Genomic DNA, 19,127 nt, shown 5'->3' on the forward strand with positions numbered 1-19,127 from the left:
TGGCATCGCAGATGTCCAGTTTGGTGCAAGCATCTACAGCTCCTCTTTGTGGCACAATCTCCATCTTTGGAACGTTGCTCCGCCCCAAATCTCTGAGCCCGTGGCTACTCAGTCAAAGCCTTTGTCTATTCCTCCAACCGGATATACAAATCATATTGAACAGAAGAATCACCTGTAGTGTAAATAACCTCTGTAATCTGTAGAGAAAAAAACCTCATCTGCCTAGATTCAGGTCAGCCCGTGCACATTTTGTCCAAGGGCAGTCTCGCTCAGTGTTAGACCTCACATTTTCCTCCCCCGAAATTACTATTTCCTCTTGGACGCCAGTTGACTGTGCCTTTAACAGTGATCACCTTCCGATCACTTTCCAGGTTGCGTGCCAGTTGTCTACTCCAAACAGCCGCCAGCGCACCTTCATAAATTACGCAAGCTTTAAAAATATCCTCAATCCATATCTTCAAGAATTTGTCTAATTCAAATGGTGAAGACAATGCCATCCGCATTCGTTCAATTTTGGACGGAGCTCGAAAAAGATCTGAGCTTTTGGTCCAAGCAAATAAGGAAACATCGCCATGTTTTTGGTGGAGACCATGCCATCCGCATTCGTTCAATTTTGAACGGAGCTCGAAAAAGATCTGAGCTTTTGGTCCAAGCAAATAAGGAAACATCGCCATGTTTTTGGTGGAGACAATGCCATCCGCATTCGTTCAATTTTGCACGGAACTCGGAAAAGATCTGAGTTTTTGGTCCAAGCAAATAAGGAAACATCGCCATGTTTTTGGCGGAACGCTGAGTGCACTCGAGATTATAGGCGCCGAAAGGCTGCATAAAATAAACTCCTACACAATCATTGCCCCAAAAACTGGATTGCTTATAAGTTCATTGCGGTGACGTTTAAGCGCACCGTATCTCGTGCAAATGAGTTATACGATACTCAGCATTCCGAATTTCGAGATCTGGTAATAGGCGCCCTTTACTTAACTACGTAAAGTCCAGGAAACTCATTCCGATCGCCATGAATGCAGTCTCCCTAGTTCTGACTTCAGGGCTAGCTAAGTATTTAGAAGAGACAGACAGGGGCCTTGAGCATCGGTTTTCGGCTCTTCTTCCTTCTCCTCCGTCATATGTCAGCACACTGCGCCATTTTGAAGAGGTCACAATGACTGAGCTCTCGCAAACTGTGTCCCTCCTTCCACCAGCAGCCCCTGGCCCTGATGGTGTCACTTCTTCAGTGATTAAAACTTTGTTAGAGGAATCTCCCGACAAGTTACTGGCGCTTATAAATTACTCTCTTAAAGGGCCATGGATTCCAAATGAGTGGCGTCTAGCGAAGGTTATCCCTGTATTTAAAAAGCGAGGAGACGGTTACGTGTTAGACAATAGGCCGATTTCTCTAACTTCGAATCTTGTAAAGTTAATTGAAAGGGTGTTGCATGGCCGAATAATATTAATCATTTCAGAGAATGGATTGCTGAATCCTTGCCAAATAGGCTTCAGGCCAGGATTCTCTATATGGTACGTGTGCTCACAAACCTGGAGAGCCGCATACAATTAGCTCGTCGCCGAAAGCAATACGCTGCGCTTGTTATTCTTCATGTGTCGAAGGATTATGACAGCGTTCAGCATTGGATGCTCTTGCAAAGATAACAGGCTGTAGGACTTCCGAGCTACTTTGTGGCATGGGTTTCTGAATTTCTAACTGACAGAGAATTTTACTGCTTCAAGAACGGTGTTTCCTCTCGTAGATTTCGACAAGCGAGAGGGATGCCCCAGGGTGCGGTCCTATCCCCTGTTCTTTTTAACATTTTACTCAGCAGTATTCCCTGCAGTCATAAGGTGACAACCTATGTGTATGCAGATGACATCGCCTTCTTTGCTCCCGAGAATGACATATACTCTCTGTACCAGTCCCTACAGTGTTGCCTTAATGTCCTGGAATAATGGTTAGGCAACATTAATCTGTCCCTTAATGTAAATAAATGTGCTTTATTAGTATTCCCGCTCTCTAATCCAGTTAATATCTCTATTACTTATCGATAACTTGTAACTATCAAATACCTCGGAGTAATTTATGATCCTTCACTTTCCTGGCGGGCCCACAGAGAGCATATCAATGCGAAAGGAATCCGAGCGGTTGGCATGCTGCGTATAGACTGAGCAACATTCGTTCCGGCATGAGAAGCCACTCGCTTCTGATGATTTATAGAATGTATGTCCGTCCAGAATTCCAGAATAGTTCGTCCAGAATAGTTCGGCTATGTCTTGTTGTCTGGAGCGCCTGTGTATAAACTTCGCCCAAGTCTTCTCTTGGAGCGCGAGACGTTGCGTCTCTGTCTCGGCCTTCCAAAATTTGTGGCTACTTCCGGTTTGCACCTGGAGGCGCGGATTACATCACTGCCTTCAAGATTTCGGCTCTTAACAGTGTGTGCTTCGTCGCTTTATGCCTCAAATTTGATCTTTCTTTGTCAGCCGAAGACATTTTTCAACAAAAGCTGGTCTCTGTTCCACACCGCACAAATTTGTTTTGTGCAATCTCTACTTGACCCCTTAAATATCCACATTTCGGACATCCTTCCGGTGTGCGCCAATTCTGAATCTATTCAGATAGTCTTTGATGACGTCTTTCCAAACCATGCAAAATTAATGCCTTTCCAGTCGCTCAACCGCTCATTACAAGATTACTTGATGTGTCTTCCCTGTCATGACTTCATTGCGACAGACGTACGCCTCTCAGTGTGAAGAAAAGGCCGGTGTGGGTATTTTCTCTCTCGATTGGTCATTTTCACTCCGCCTACCCGACTTCACCCCTATTTATTTGGCCGAACTTCCAGCAGTAGTCCTGACTTTGCGCAAGTTTAACAAATCTTTGTCCTCTGTAATAATAATGACTGATTCATTATCCCAGTGTTCCTCTCTCACAGCATCTACGGAATCACAGGTGCTCCACTTCCTCAAATGCTTGGTTCCTCCCCACGTGCAGTGCATGAGTCATTACGGTTGGTTTGGGTGCCCGGGCACAAACGAATTCATTTCAGTGAGGTTGCTGATACCCTGGCGAAGGCATCTCTTCAGGGCCCCGTCATATCTCTCCTTCCGCCCTGCGCATATATTACAGCGGCCAGGATTCGCAGGAATCTGCTAATGAAAGAGTCTGCAGCATCAGTGTGCACTTACCTCCTCTCCCGAATTCCAGCAACTTCTCTACGCGTGGTGCAGTAAGGGACAGCGATCGCGCATGCTTGAGGTCTCTTTCACGCGTCTACGCTGTCGCGTGCCTCAGTTAAACTTCTCTCAACATAGCTCTGGTCTGGCGGTCTCCCCACTGTGGCCGCGCTACGCCGAACCGGAGACGATAGATCACTTCTTGTTGACATGCTGCCGCTTCCCCTCTTTATGGAGGTGCCTTCTAGAGCACCCGTTACGACAGCTAGGTCTAAGTCTATCTGCTGGAGTTGTTCTGCCTCTTGGTGCTTGGGGGCACCATTGGGGGCAGCAAGAGGAATGCACTCTCCGCCATTCAAACTTTCCTTTCGGACACGAAACTGCTCCCATCCTATAATTTTTCTGAATTTCATCTTCTGGCTACTCGTGTACAAAATTCATCTCAAAATTCTCCAAAGCTTCCTAAACACTGCACGGTTAGCCCCGTTCTGTTTTTCAGTCACCAATCTCACAATGTTTGATTGTTTTTAAATTTCAGCAACATATCTGCATTATTTTTAATTTTAGTATATTAAAGTTTTAATTTTACAGTTTTGAGCACCTGTCAATCGCCGCCTGTCTAGGCCAATTCCCAGCAGTGGGTATGCGCCATTATCCTCTTGCAGGCAACAGCAAAAACTTCGCGGCTTCGGCCGGCTCGCGGATTGCGCATAGCTGTTCAGCGGGGACCTCGCTTCGCAGCAGGGTCTCCCAGTCACCTCTACTCGTGATATTTTCCCTGACGCCCGGGGAGACACAAGCAAGACGTCACAAGGTCACCTGAACACGGCGCGAAAATTCATAACTCTCGTTGTATCTGTAGCCAAGCTGGCGTTCGGGCGCAGACATGACGTAGTGGATCGCAGCACCGAAATGCAAGTAAGTGAAGAGAATATGGATAACGAGGAAAGCTTGCACGCTCCGGAGGGAGATGAATGGAAGATGAAACTTAGACGCAAATACGTTTCTGAGCAAGAAGCCGAGACAAAAGAAAGTTAGCGAAGAGCGAGCAGCTGCACTGCTGGTTAAGAAAACACTAAGAGAAGCTCGCACCTCGGTCCAAAAGGCTCAACCTACACCGAAGGGATGGGCCAAAGTAGTAATCCGTCCTCAGGGCGGCATCGATAAAATCACTCAGGGATTTGGGCTCGCCGAGCTCAAAGATGTTATAGCAGCAGCCGCTGGTCTAACAGACGAAGAAATGGCGCGGGGACCAAATAACAGTCAATTCCAAGAATCATACCATTATGGTAACCACCGAAAGTGAACAGAGAGCGAGAAAATATCAGACCATAAAGATTCTCAAGTATACGGTAGGAGAGGCTAAGGCGCCATCGTACCTGGCCACTCCGGAGACCCTCAGCCGAGGCGTAATTCATGGCATCTCCATCGGCATAACGGATTCTGAAATGCTCAGAATACTAAATTGCTCGGGTAACCCGACTATTGCATCAGCCAGGAGGCTTGGAGAAGAATCTGGAACCATTCTTCTGAATTTTGTGGAGAAGATCGGGCCGTGGACTGTAAATTTCAAGTCAACTCCGCTGAAGTGCCGGCTCTTTAAGAAAAAATATCAAGTGTGCACTACCTGCGCACGTTTCGGGCATAGGGCGGATGTGTGCCCGAACCCGGACACACGCAAATGATTAATCCTCTGAGCGATCACAAATGCACTCCTAGGTGCACACTCTGCCTGGGACAACATCAACTGGGGGACAAGAATTGTCCAAAAATCTACAGGATTCCGTACCATGTGCGGCGCAAACAATGGGAGAAGCTACGAGATCAAAATAGCCTACCCAAAGCAGGACATATTTCCCTACGTAATAGGTTTGAAAGCCTGAGAGCAACAAGGGGAGGATCCCAATCACGCTCGAGACGCAGATCACAATCGGCCGCTAGAGGAAACACGGTCGTAAAGATTGCAGTTAGACTGGCGGCCCCATATTAAAAGCATTGTGATTAAAAGTGAGCGTGCCCTTGGCCGGTTGGTTAGGGTCAGCAACAAAAAATTTGGTATGCATCGTGACACTTTGCTCTTTCTTTATAAGGCCTATGTGCGGCCAATACTTGAATTCGGCTCGGTTCTCTTTCCTGGGTGCCCAAAGTACAAGCTTGAACCCCTGTTTGTTATGGAACGCCGCGCTCTGCGCCTTTGCTTAGGTCTGCCTAAATCAGTGGCGAATGCTGTGCTGTACATGGAGGCGCGGATACCTGATCTTAATTCGAGGTTTCAGCTTCTTACTGTGTGGACGTTTTTAAGGTCTTTGGAGCGTGTTCCTGGATTGGCTAACCCCATTTTCACAACGAACCCATATCTATTCTTTCGTACTTCTTGGCCTAGGTACAAGCTTCCTCAGGTTGTGTTCACTAATTCCCTCTGTCAAAAATTTCCGTATCAATAAATTCGGTAGTACCAGTTATCCCCTGCCGCGCTGACCCTGTGATCTCCTTTGATGACACCCTCACAGGGAATGCGAAAGGTCTGCCTCCCAGTGTATTAAAAGGGCTTATTGAGGAGTATCTGGACAATTTTTCTAATCGTATTGCCGTTTTTACAGACGCCTCCCAGCATAATGAAAAGGCAGCCCTTGGCATTTACCCAATGGCTCTTAATTGGAGCTATTTATTTCGGGCCCCTGACTATACCTCTATATATTTTTGTCGCCGAGTTTCTGGCTATTGAGGTGGCCTTAATCAGGATTTCCTGCAATATCTCTCAGGTTATTATACTTTCAGACAGCCTTTCCGTCTTGACAGCACTCGAAAAATCGAGGGATACCCCTACAAGCCGTTCCCTTCGATTTTTTCTTCCACCACATATTACAGAAGTTCGTTTTCACTGGGTCCCTGGGCACTGTGGCATTGTTTCTAATGAGAGGGCTGATTTTTTAGCTAATTCCGGCCTTGGGGGACCTATATTGTCCAACTCGTACCCAATACTATCTCCTTGACGGCAGCACGCTTCCAACGGTTCCAGCGCCTCCACTACTTGAGCCATGGGCCTCTCCTTGCTGTAGCGGATTTTCAACACCTGGCATTTCCTTGGAGTGTGCGGATGTGCAGTTCGAGGAAATGTGAGGTGTCCATGACCTTCTTGCGTTGCAGAATACCGCGACTAAATCTCTTCGAGGAAATGTGAGGTGTCCATGACCTTCTTGCGTTGCAGAATACCGCGACTAAATCTCTATGTCGATCAGGGTTATCGCAGACCAACCTTTGTGAGTCTTGTGGCGAAATAGAGTCAATAGATCACTTTTTCCTCTTTTACCGGCGGCTCGCTTCTCTCCGTAGAACATACTTGGAGATCCCCCTCGCTCGACTGGGGCTCCCTCTATCTATTCCGATATTACTCCTCTTTGGGGCAAGCGCCAATGAATATGCCTTGAAACCTGTGTGCGATTTTATTCACGGGTATATAAATGCATCAGGTCGATTCTTATGCTAAAATGTGAATTCTCGGCTTTTTCCTTTTTTCACAATTTTCTCCAAATTTGCGTCTTCTTCACAAAATTAACCAATTACTCCACTACTTACCCATGCGTGCGTTTCTATCAACAATGTACCCTGGCCAATCTCCCACCGTGGGTACGTGCCATTCATCCAGAGGCTATCATCATCATCATCATCGTCATCATCAAGATTGCTTTCCCGGGGAAGACTAATACAGGCTCCCAAGACAAGCCGAACCCAAGCCTAGCTGCACAAGACCCCTTCGAGGACGAACGTTGGGCAAGGCGCAGCGAGAAGAGACCCGGACGACCCCTGGGGACTGAAGGGCGCAGCACAGACAACCAAGCATGACGGTAAGCTCTCCCAGGTGGCAGGGCAAAGCCTATAGGAAAAACTAGATCAATTGACCAGGGAAAATCATATGCTAACGATGAAACTGGGAAAGATTGAAAAGTAAAATGCAGAGCTAAGGCTGGGGCTTAAGCACTTAGAAGAGCTAAATTTAAGGGGACCCCTCCCGTCGGCAAGTGAGGAAGAGGAGAGCAGAGAGCGAGGCCCTCCTAGTAAGAGGAGGGCTAAAATGATAGGCTCAGCAGACTTGGACAGGCTCGGGGCAGACATTAGGGCCCTGAAGGAATCGGTAGATAAGAATGGAGAAAGGTAAAAAACTTGCAAACCAAAATACTAAATATTGAGGGAAGCCTAGGCTGGCTCATGCGCACGCTTCACGAGGAGGGGGTCATTGGAGCAGCTAGGGGTACACACAATGGCGAGCAGAAATAAAAGCGGGAAAGCTGCCGGCTGCGTCGTCTGGCAATGGAACTGTCGAAGATACCCGGTCAAGAGTGGGGTCTTGCAACAAATCCTTACTTCACATGCAGCTCCCCCATTACTGATTGCCTCAAGGCTACAGATGCTTCCCGAGTTCCAAAGGGGCGAATGCCAGAGTTGCCACTCTGGTCGAGCATAATACTGCTGTCACGCAACATCATATGGACGGGGAGATAGAGGCAGTTCTAACTGAAATCCACTCCGGCAACCAGGAAAGGCAGAACCTTTTTGTACTTAACATCTATAGCTGTCGTAGGCAGAGGGAGGCATCCTCCACCCACTCTTCAAAAAGGCACTTAAAATTGCGGGAAATAGCAAGCTCCTCAAATGCGGGGATTTTAATGCAAAGCATCTGGAATGGGGCTATAACACTCACTGCACCAAAGGAAAGGCTCCTAGAGGCTATCCGAATCAATAGGATGTCTATCTTAACGGACCCGACAGATCCCACTAGATCTGGGAATAGCATCAATAATGACACGTCACCAGATCTTACTCTAGCACATAGATGTGGCAATGTGGAATGGAGGAACACTAGAGAGAACTTTGGGAGTGATCATTATGTGCTGGAGATCACCATTGTCTTCAACCGAAGGGCTCCCAAAATCAGCAGAAAAATCAGACTGGAATAAATTCCGAGAAATTAGACAATCCCTGGAAGTTAAAGCTTGGCCTACTCTCAAGGCATGGCAGAGGGCACTTAATAAAGACCTAAGGGAAGCGACAGATACTTTTCAAGACACCCTAGTGGTGCCCCGACTGGGCAGTCAACTAGCCAATCTCCTGAGGAAGAAAGCGGATCTGGAAAGGGAACTGAAAAGCCAACGATGGAATCGCAGTATTAGGAGAGAAATTGCGAGACACCAAAAGCATAGAAAAGCATGCCACTGATCTGTGCGAAAGGAACTGGATGGAGATGTGTGATGAACTTGGATCTAATATGAGCCTATCCAAAACCTGGGCCATTCTCAGGCATATGATTAATCCAACCAAATCCAAGAGGGAGACCAGGCTAAATCAAACCAAAATCAAGCATAACTTTAAAGGGAGTAATGAGGACCTGCTAGATAAAATTCGCAAAACCTATGTTTGTCAAGACCCAGGCTCTCCACTACAGGAATATGAATTAAGGCAGGGAAAGTAAAAGCATTGATTCTTCATTCGAGGTTGCAGAGGTGTGGGCAGCGTTACAGGACCTGAAAAAGAAATCGGCTCCAGGTCCTGACGGCGTCACCAACACCATTCTGAAGAACGTGGATGATAATTCTCTCTTTTATAACTGAGCTAATGAACAAGATTTGGGACAGGGAGGACTTACCGGAGGAATGGAAAGTCTCTAAATTAGTACTTATCCCTAAGCCAGGCAAGTCTTGATCTAGGCAACATGCGACCCATCTCTCTGGCGTCTTGCTCGGGCAAGCTCATAGAAAAGGTGTTGCAGACAAGAGTCCCGCCCTACATGGAGAGCGAGGGACTCTGGCCTGTTGAAATGGTAGGTTATATACCGCGTCTTAGCGCACAGGACATTATGTTAAGGCTTAAACATAATATACTTGATGATCCCGACGGAACTAAAGGGGGCAGGGCAATCTTGGCCTGGATCTTACAAGCCTTAGATAATGTGAAGCATAAAGCGGTCTTTGAAGGCCTCAGCGAGGCCGGTGTAGGCATCAAGTGCTTTAACTGTGCCAAAAGATTCTTAAGCAATCGAAAGACCACTATAATCTTTGTAGGGCTCTCCTCAAAGCAGATTGGGCTCGGCAATAAGGGGACCTTTCAAGGTCCAGTCCTCTCTCCAATGCTCAATTTTGCCATGGGAGGACTGTGCCACAGGCTAAACAAAATTGAGGGGCTACAGCACAGCATTTATGCCGATGATATAACCATTTGGACAGCAGCGGGGAACGAATGCTGACATCTCATACCGGCTGCAGGCAGCAGCAGAGGTAGCTGAAAACTATGCTCTGGAGAGAGGGCTTTCCTGCTCCCCTCAAAAACCTGAGATCTTCTCGCTTAATACCAAAGACCAGATGAACAAAGAGAGTCGCTTCCCTCACCTGTACGGCCCAGTAGAGGTTGTTGTTGGGGGTAGGTTAGTACCTAGGCTTGACACTATAAGAGTCCTAGGATACTTTCTCCAGACGAATGGACGTAGCACAACCACTATCAAGAAGCTTAGCTCCTATGTCGCTCAAGTCATAGGTGTCTTTAGGTGGATCTCCCTCAGAAACAAAGGCCTGCGAGAGCACTGTATCCTGAGATTAGTACAAGCATTCATAGTGAGTAGGTTTGCATACGCGACTTCATTTCTGAATCTTGTCATCAAGAGGAGAAAATAGACAAGTTAATACAAAATGCACACAAAAGAGCTCTCGGCATCCCACCGAACTCCTCAACGGAGAAACTGCTTAGTATGGGAGTCCACAACACCTGTGCGCAAGTCACCAGGGCTGTAAGAGAAGCGCGAATTTGGAGGCTTAGCGCCTCAATAGCAGGCAGGCAGATCCTCAATGACCTAGGGAAGAGCGAGACGAAACCCCCGTATACTGCAAAGCTAATCCCCTTAGACATATGGAAGCATCTCAAAATTGCCAGTATACCTAAGAACATGCACCCGGAACATGATAAAGAAAGGAGAAGACATAGAGCTCGAACAATAATGAACAATCTCACCCGGGACCTGCCGGGTAACATAGCCTTCTGCGACGCAGCCTGTGGGTCCGATGGCGCCTTCGTCACTGCCGTCGTTGATGGGAATGGGAAGAAAGTGACTGTAGCATCTATTAACACTAGGAATGCGTTAGTGGCAGAGGAGGCTGCTATTGCCCTAGCGTGCATCAGCACCAAAGCCAAGATCATCTTGTCTGACAGTAAGGCAGCTGTTCACAACTTTTGTAAGGGGGCGGTCTATAGTCAAGCCGCCAAATTACTAGGAAGATACCCATTTAAGCAGAGAGGTCCCCCTCATATGGGCATTCCGAGGAATGAGGCTGCTCACAGCTTTGCTCGAGAATTATACATCCGAGCTGCTCTGGAAGTGCTCCTGAGTGGGAATAAAGACCCTCTCATAACGTATAAAGGAATAACCGAAACACCTATACTGAATAAGACAACCTCACTTCCAGATAGGTCACTCACTCCAAAAGAATGCAGGGCCTGGAGGAGGCTTCAGGTCAACAGATTCTTTCTGTACTCTACACTACACGATGAAGACACAGGGGAGCCCGAGCACTGCAGTAGCTGCCACAGAATGACTTCACAAAATCACTTAATTTGGGAGTGTCAGGATTCTCCTGGGGCTAAATCACAAAGCATCCCAGACCTTGCCACCTGGGAAGAGCTGATCCGGAGCCACGACTCGGATCATCAAAGACTCCTCATCTGTCAGGCGGAGACAGCTTGCTACAAGACTTTCTCCACGGTCTCCGGTGCTGAGAGCCGGCCGGTAGGCACTCCCTCCTAATTGCTGCGCCCCGACAGCGAGGCGCCATGATGACGGGAATGAAGTTCATTCATTCACTCAAGCTCGCTGTTGTTCGCACCGCTTGGCCTGGGTGTGCTGGTTTCCATGAGCCCGCTGCGCGAGTGCCAACCTCATCTACTAAGAGGCACTGTTCACTCTGGCAGGTATGAAAGGCGCGCCATTGGCCACGCAATTTTCTTGCTCCTTTGTGCGTGCGTCGTTCGCCCTGAGCGGGGGACTGACCTCTGCTGAGGCTGAAATTGACGAAACCAGCCGTACGCTGAGTTTGTACGTCAGGAGTACAGCTTTCGCTCTAAAAAGTTCTGCCAGCCGTTACACGTATGATCAAGATATAACATTTAGAGTTTAGACTAGCGACTGAGCCCTAATTACGCACAGTTGTCTCAAAATATAGTTGTGGTCGGTGACCAGCGGTGGCCGTGTCGGCCGTTGTTTGCTTGCCCACGCATCAGCGGCCAACTATTGCCAGGCGTTTGCTAGTGTTCGTTTTTTGCTAACCACTAGCCAACACTGCAGCTGGCCAGCCGTTGCCAGAGTCTGGCTCGAGTTTAGTCGGCCGAGCAACACCTACCAACTCAAGACCGGCGACTTACCAACCACTGGCCATTGGTGAATTTCTCTTGGGTTATTGCATTATTCACATTACGAACCTCCTTATTTACATTATCCAGATGACTCATCATACACACCTTCACAGAAAGAATTGGTGGACAATGTCAAGGGTGGCTGGAAATTTGCAGTGCCCATGCTGTGGCTGTCTTTATATTCCAACGTACAAACCAAGTTTCCGTTTGCAAACCTTCTAACAATACGTTAAATCCTTGGTGCGACACCGTGATCATACCACTCATAACCAAGTCAAATTTATCACAAAACGAAGGCAAATTTACTATCGCTGTTACGACACGGTCTCAGTCATTTTTACACTCACGAAAACAACTTCTTAAACAATGCATGACATGATAGAAACAGAAAAATTACTTGCCCTGCATGCGCTTGTATCCCAGGGTCAACATCGGTACCGGATTTTATTCAGTGCACCTGCCATCCACAAAATGGGTTTAAAATATAGCTCAAGAATAACTTAGACTATGCCACTATTACTGCCACATGCAGACAGAAGGGAGCTGCGGAATAGGCAAGATATAAAAAAAAAGGCGTGTCGCAGCAACCACATCTGGCGAAGCGATTGCTGCAGTAGCATACCACCTCCTCCCCCAATACCGTTCCTTTCAACTAGAATGCAGATCGAAGAAGCTGATGCAATGGGCATTTGCTCATCATCATCATCATCAGCCTGACTACACCCACTGCAGGGTGAAGGCCTTTCCTATGAATCTCCAATTAACCCTGTCCTTTTCCACCTACGTCCACCCTATCCCCAAAAACTTCTTACTCAATTTTTCAAACACTTCATGCAAGGAGAGTTTGGAATATCTTAAAGCTTGTGCAATAGACTGGTTTACGACAGTCATTCATTGCGTAGTCGTGTTAATAGTGTTGCATCACGAGTATCATGGCAAACGCTTTTACACTTGACCAACAATAAGCGCAGTGGTTTCTGAAACATTTTATTTCTATAAGTAAAAAAATAACATGTTTGTCATGAATAAACTAGATGTGGTGAACATCACTTGTATTCAATAAAACACAGAAGTAACGCCATCCGCCTCATGTTTTCCCATTCTAGCTATAATCCAAAAATCCGATTGCAGAGAACTGCTTGCTAAAGCAAGCTGTAATTTATGCGATTGAGAGCTCTCTGCTAACTGAGCCATTTAAGTGCCTATCACTGAACTAGAACCATGACATTCTGCATGAGCCTTGACTACATAGCAAGGCTGCAATACAGAAAGCTGGCCTGAAATGTGAGCATACGACAGTGATTCATGTGGAAAGCCACAGAAAGGCAGCGTATCAACATCTAGAATGACAATTGACGTTCACGTTTACTTCGTGATGTATTAAAGATAAATGTTTTGTTCCAACAATGAAGCAAGGCAACAATACAGGCTGGCCTAAAACACTAAGTGCCTAGCAATTTATATGGAAAGCTGCAAAAGGGCAGCATACGTAAATATAACAATACATGGTATTTGCAAAATTAAGGCTTAAAGACTGATGCAATGGTATAGCACTATAAAAATGCAGCTACCCTGGTCTCAATCATATTGTCACTCAAGCTTGGAATTTTGAAGTCATTCTGCCAAGCTGTGCTGCACAATCAATCAGTGATACTTTCTGTATGCTGAAAGTTGCTCTCAGACATTAAGAAAGCCTGCAAACAACTTGCAAGTGCTTGCAGCATCCCACAGAAGGCTTGTTTGAACATTTCCTGACTTGAAAACATGCTTGACTGAAATTGATGCCACACTAGCCACCCAGTCCTCGACTTAAGGGAGCAGTTGTCATTGCAGGGCGCCAATTTTCTTCAGTAGCTGCACAATCTCGTCGGCGCAAACATCTGGATGTCGGATAAAGGGGTAGTGGGAGCCTTGCTTGAAGTTCACCACCTTCAGCCAGCTCCCAGCCGTGCCTGCAGACATAGCAAGGCAGAGGTTCAGCTCAACAGACCACACACTAAAATAACAGCTAACTTCTCCAAACTAACAGTGACATGAGAGTAGATTGGAATGCTGGGGCTATACATGGAGAAGTCTAACATGCAGAAATTAAATGCAGCCTCTTGACATGGATTTCTTTTTTGCTGTCACTTTATTAGACTGATGTCCTCGGTAGAAAACTCTTTACCAGAAATTTCACAAAAACGTAGTGCCATAGCATACCACTCTGAGATAACACAGTTGTGTCTGTTCACTACAAACTGCAAGTACCCAATTGACCCACTCTGCAGCCACAGAGAGGTATACTACAAAGCAGTCACCACGAGCACCACGACTATCATATGTACCAGATCCAGATGCCACATTCAGCCAAATCAGGCCTTGTCTATAAATAAAGGTGCACTAAAGAGCGTTCTGGGAAAATCTGTTTTTGCTTTCATTTTTTTTCTTAGGAGGAGGGGGGCGGGGGAAGGTCTGTGAATAAATAGCTTCAGTAGCAGACAACATAGCCACAAATTAAGCCCATGGAAACAAAAATACGCATGAACTATTTGCTTTCGCGAAACTCAATCTCATCATTCTGCAATGGCCAAAGAAAATAGTGTAAGCCGTGAAGACAGCCAAGTGAGTTTTACAGCTCTTTTTGGACACGACGTAATAGTTTGATTAAACAGCGGCTTATTTGTGGATCAGAGAGCATATCACAAAAATAAGCCCTAAGCAAGCAGGCTATGTTTTCTCCTATCTGCTACTGTTGCTGCTGCTGCAGGGGTGATGTACCCAACCGTCTATTCTGGCTGGACATAGTCTAACCAGCAAACTGCACATTTTAGAAGATCACACCGCATACTACTCCACCAATTGCAGTGGGGCAAGCCACCACGCAGCTGGCCGAAAGGTACTCTGCGCGTGCTTTTCACCATTGCAAGCAATATGGTTGACTCCTCCTACTATCCGCGGTGAGTTAAAAAAAAGAAAAGGTGGGAGCCAGGACATTTAATGAGACTTAATAGGAAAACTGGCCACATAGGATAATAATTCAAAGTTTCTTTCAATGCCCAGAGTGTATAATTTCCTCTTTAGTGACCTTTAAAGGACTATAGACACCAAACTTCTATTTCTGTTTTCTTTTGTCTTTGCGTGTTTTCATCTTTTATGTCACAAAGACCATTCGGCTGTTGAAACCAAAACAATGTGAGAAAATTAAAGTTCTATTACAAATGATTCAACTGGCACAGGCTAATTCCGCATCACGACTAATGTATTCACCTAGCTGGGCACGAAATTTAAAGAAAGTATCTTTGATTCTGATGCCTGATACCCTCAAAAATTGTACTTCTGATACCAATACAAGATACCAAACCAAAATTGGTTTATTTTGGTTTCGTTTATGAGGTTTAATGTCCCAAAGCAACTCAGGCTATGAGGACGGTGCAGTGGAGCACTCCAGAAATTTCAGCCGCCCGGAATTCTTTAATGTGCACTGACCTCGCACAGTATATGGGCCTCTAGCATTTTGCCCCCATCGGAATGCGACCGCCGCGGCTGGGATCGAACCCGCATACTTTGGGTCAGCAGCCGGGTACCATAACCAATGAGCCGGCGCAAACCAAAATTAATTACTGATCTTCGATACACCACCAAAACTGCCAATATCAATAAAGCTGACTTGCAAGGTTAAGAAGTTTCTCCACGTTTTCTGAAATTTTTAGTATTTGATATTGAGCACCGTAGTTAAAATGTTTTAACGCTTTCCTTAACGTGAAAAATTGCGGATTTTAAGCATTTTACAATAAAGAATTATTTCTTCAAGGAGTGCTACATGCACTACGCATCGTAATATATCAAACTGCAGCTTACTGATTATACATCAAACGAAAAAAAATGCCAGGGTTGTGTGTACAAAACATTTTGAAAATGTATTTGTTAAATATGCTGGTAACACAAAAAGAATACAAGTAAAACAAAAATAAGCCACTGCTCTAAGCCAGAAATAGATTTAAAAAAATTAATATATACCAAACATTACATATGTTCTTAGCTACCACTCTTGCGATTTTCAGCTGCATATGGTGCACTTTCCGCGACCTTTCAAGTTAGGCAGTACGACTGCTGTGCCACTAGAGAAAGCAGTCATATGAGGACATTAAGTAGAGGTAGATGTGGGACATGATGCACATTACACTTTTCTGAGTTCTCTTCTTTTTTTTACATAGCAGAGCTTGCAGCTTCTACTTTCCTTTTTTTTTTCTCGGTCGGGGGTGAATGGGTTCTATGGGTAAAAAGAGAGTGTGGCCATCATTGACATCATTACAATCAAAAATCTGTTGGTGCATTTGGTAAAATATCTTGGCAGTATATTGCAAAGACCCTAATGAACCAAATAAAACCATTCTCATCATTTACAAATCAAGCGCACTGCTTAAAATACGATGTGAACAGGAAAATGAAATGCGTGAGTACGCGCTGATGTCATGGGCCTCTGAGATGAGGTCTAGCAATCTGAACTGTATCCAACCATTCCTTGTGGTTGTCTAACTCACCACTACTGCTCAAAAAAAAAAAGGCTGGGGTTCTACCTGACTGAACCTAGTTTACAGGGCGGAAGCTCGAAGCGGAGGCAATGGCAGAGTCTGCTACCAGCTTATGAGCCTCTCATCCTTCTTCGGCTTCTTCTACAATCTCTATTCCTCACACTATTCTTCGCCCGTGCCCTGTCGACGTAGTTGATCATAAGAATAGTCAGATTTAATCAGCCGTCTACGATACACAGCCAAAGCACTGGTTCCAGCACGCGACTCCTCCATGGCTATCTGCAGACGTGAAGCAGCGCTTCACGCTTTTTATTATCTTATCAGATAAACGTAGAGTCATGTGGTTCAGTGGAACTGTGAGGTGACCATTGAATCACGTTGTTCAATGCAGTTGTGAAGGCAAGTGAACACCTCCCGCTACGAGCGCCGCAGCTGCGCCAAGGCGTGGCGAGTCACATGGTATGACGTCACAGCTACACCCCCCCTTCACCGTTTGAAAGTCATTCTTCGGAGTGACATGTCCTTAAGGTTTTGCATGGGAGGCTTAGAGCTTCCACTCTGAAAAAACAACATAAGAACCGACAAAAGTGCTCAGTGTAGCCTTTCACCTTTGAGGAGCGTGCGGCGAAATAAATGCCATGATTGGCGACCGGCGAACTACGTCCGGCCATTTTCATTTTTCACATTACCTCCTGGCATTACAAAATGTAAAAAAAAAACACAAAAAAGAAATGGTGTTATAGCAGAATAGATGGCGTGGTTGTCCAGGAGCACCTAAAGTCCCTTGATAATATAAAGTACCGACACTCTCCTCCACGCGGCGCTTTCCTCCTTGTTTCTCCTCGCGTGCCAGCTCCCAACGGTGCACATGGCATGCTTTTTCATCTAGGCACCCGTAGGCTATCCGCAGCATTGAATGCTGGTGCGTGTTTTGGGGTTGGCTGGGGGCCTCGCTGAGTTAACAAATCTTCATAGACAGTGGTAAACTCATTGGTAATGCTGAAAGTTACTTTGTGGGTAGTTTTGGTTTCTGTTTATGCCATCTGAATAGGACGTTCTTATGCAAAACAAATTTTTTTGTGGATCTGAAGCTTCATAAACTTTCTGTGCCACGAAATAAGATGTTGAAGTGCGTGTATCTAACTTAGTACTGCCGTTGGCAATAGCTATTTGTGTTAGGGTTTGCTCAGTCCGTGCGCGCATATAAAGAGCTTGTATTATGTTTGGCAGGCTTTATGACAAAATAGTCGAGTGCAGAGCAAGATCAAGTGTTCGGTTTCCTAATGTGAACGTGGCTCTAGTGAATTGCATCTGAACCATATGGCAGAGGGCCGTATGGGACAGTGCCAGCAGCACCGGCAACCACTCATCGACCGCAATAATTGGAGCTGGCATGGCAATTTTAATGCGAAATCGTTTTATGGGCCGTTGAGTGGAAAAACATGGGCAGTGCGTACGATGGCGTTGGTTGAGTGCGGTGGTACCATGGCGAGTTCGATGTGATGCATAGGAGAGAAGCATAAGAGTAGTACTGATTAACAGTCAATAGGTAATGAGTGAATGAGCAGTGACTGCTAATTAGTGGCTATTAATTTCATAGGTGTAACTGGTGAATAAAAACGGGCAGAACGCCAAAATTGCTAGTACTTGAGTTGGAGAAATCAAAGTTGCGGCTCTTAATTAGTGAAGAAAACAGCTAGAAATGCTCCGTAATAAAGGACCAAACAGTCATACTTAATTACTGACACCTAATTAGTGAAAGCTAACTAAAGATTACCAAAATGCTCCAATCGTAAACAAACGAACAGTACCTGAACTGGAGGAAGTAAAGGACTAAATAATAACACCTAATTTTTAACTCCTAATTAGTTAAAAGTAATTAGTGAACGAAACAGCTAGAAATACTCTGAATGTAATCAAACAAGTAGTGCCTGAACTGGAGGTGGTAAATGACTAAATAGTGATACCTAATTACCAACATCTAATTAGTGGGGAGTAATTAGTGAATAAAACAGCTAAAATGCCCTGAATATAGTCAAATGAACAGTACCTGAATTGGAGGTAGTAAAGCACTAAATAGTGCCACCTAATTACCGACCCCTAACTAGTGACAATATAGTGAATAAAATTACCAAAAATGCTCCAAATGTAGTCAAATGAACAGTACTTAAGCTTGACAAAATAAATGACCAAATAGTAGTACCTAATTAGTTACTGCTAAATAGTGAATAGTAAGTAGTGACTTAAATAGTCAAAGATATCTGAATGCAATCACATTATTAGTACTTGAACTGCAGGTAGTAAAGGACTAAATAGTGCCACCTATTTACCTACCCCTTATTAGTGAAAAGTAACTATGAATGAGCGGACATGAACTGCAGGCCACAGTGCACTGATGACTGAATTTTTGGAGTGGCCCGGCCCAAATTTGGTTGCGACCACTGAACTTGGTGTGGTCCATTATACCTCGATATCAATTTCGGTCCAATTTCGCCGAAGTCAATTTTCAGGTGACTGGTGCAAATTCTGAGGATAGCCTGGTCCAAATTTCGGTGCGACCTTCAAACTGGGCATGTTTTATTATACGTGCAATAAGGTAGTAATCACTCAGTGGCATCCACCCAAGCGCAGCCATACTGCTACAAAGGAAAGCTATGCAGCTTTCTCAGCTTTCCTATGGCTGCGCTTGGGTGCATGCCACTGAGTAATTACTCCCTTATTACAAATCTATTCCACCTTGGGGGATTCCCCTAAACATTTGACCGACACTGTTCCTACTTCGAGTTATTGATCAATTCGCTCTCGCCCTACCATAAGCTTGCCGTCCGTCCTGGTTAGCTCAATTAGTAGAGCGACTGCCCCGTTGAAGTGGTGGTCCAGGGTTCGAATCCCGGCTTAGGACGAATTTTTCTTTAACTGCTAAGTTTCTGAGAAAGCTGTTTAGCTTTCCTTTGTAGCCGTATGGCTGTGCTTGGGTGGATGCCACTGAGTAATTACTCCCTTATTACAAATCTACTCCACCGTGGGGGATTCCCCTAAACATTTGACCCTACTTCGAGT

General features: G+C 45.5%; 1 protein-coding gene across 2 annotated transcripts in view; it reads right to left on the bottom strand.

Annotated features, from left to right (window-relative positions):
* Window positions 1-12,523: 12,523 nt before the first annotated feature.
* The window catches only part of LOC144127936 (uncharacterized), a 71,533-nt gene continuing 64,929 nt past the window's right edge, over window positions 12,524-19,127 (bottom strand). For both annotated transcript variants that reach the window (XM_077660949.1, XM_077660948.1), the window contains exon 8: window positions 12,524-13,505. In XM_077660949.1, coding sequence (XP_077517075.1) covers window positions 13,378-13,505 — 128 coding nt within the window. In that variant the 3' untranslated portion in view covers window positions 12,524-13,377. The remainder of the gene's footprint in view (window positions 13,506-19,127) is intronic.

Source organism: Amblyomma americanum, chromosome 4 (assembly GCF_052857255.1).
Source record: "Amblyomma americanum isolate KBUSLIRL-KWMA chromosome 4, ASM5285725v1, whole genome shotgun sequence".
Taxonomy (NCBI): Eukaryota; Metazoa; Arthropoda; class Arachnida; order Ixodida; family Ixodidae; genus Amblyomma; species Amblyomma americanum.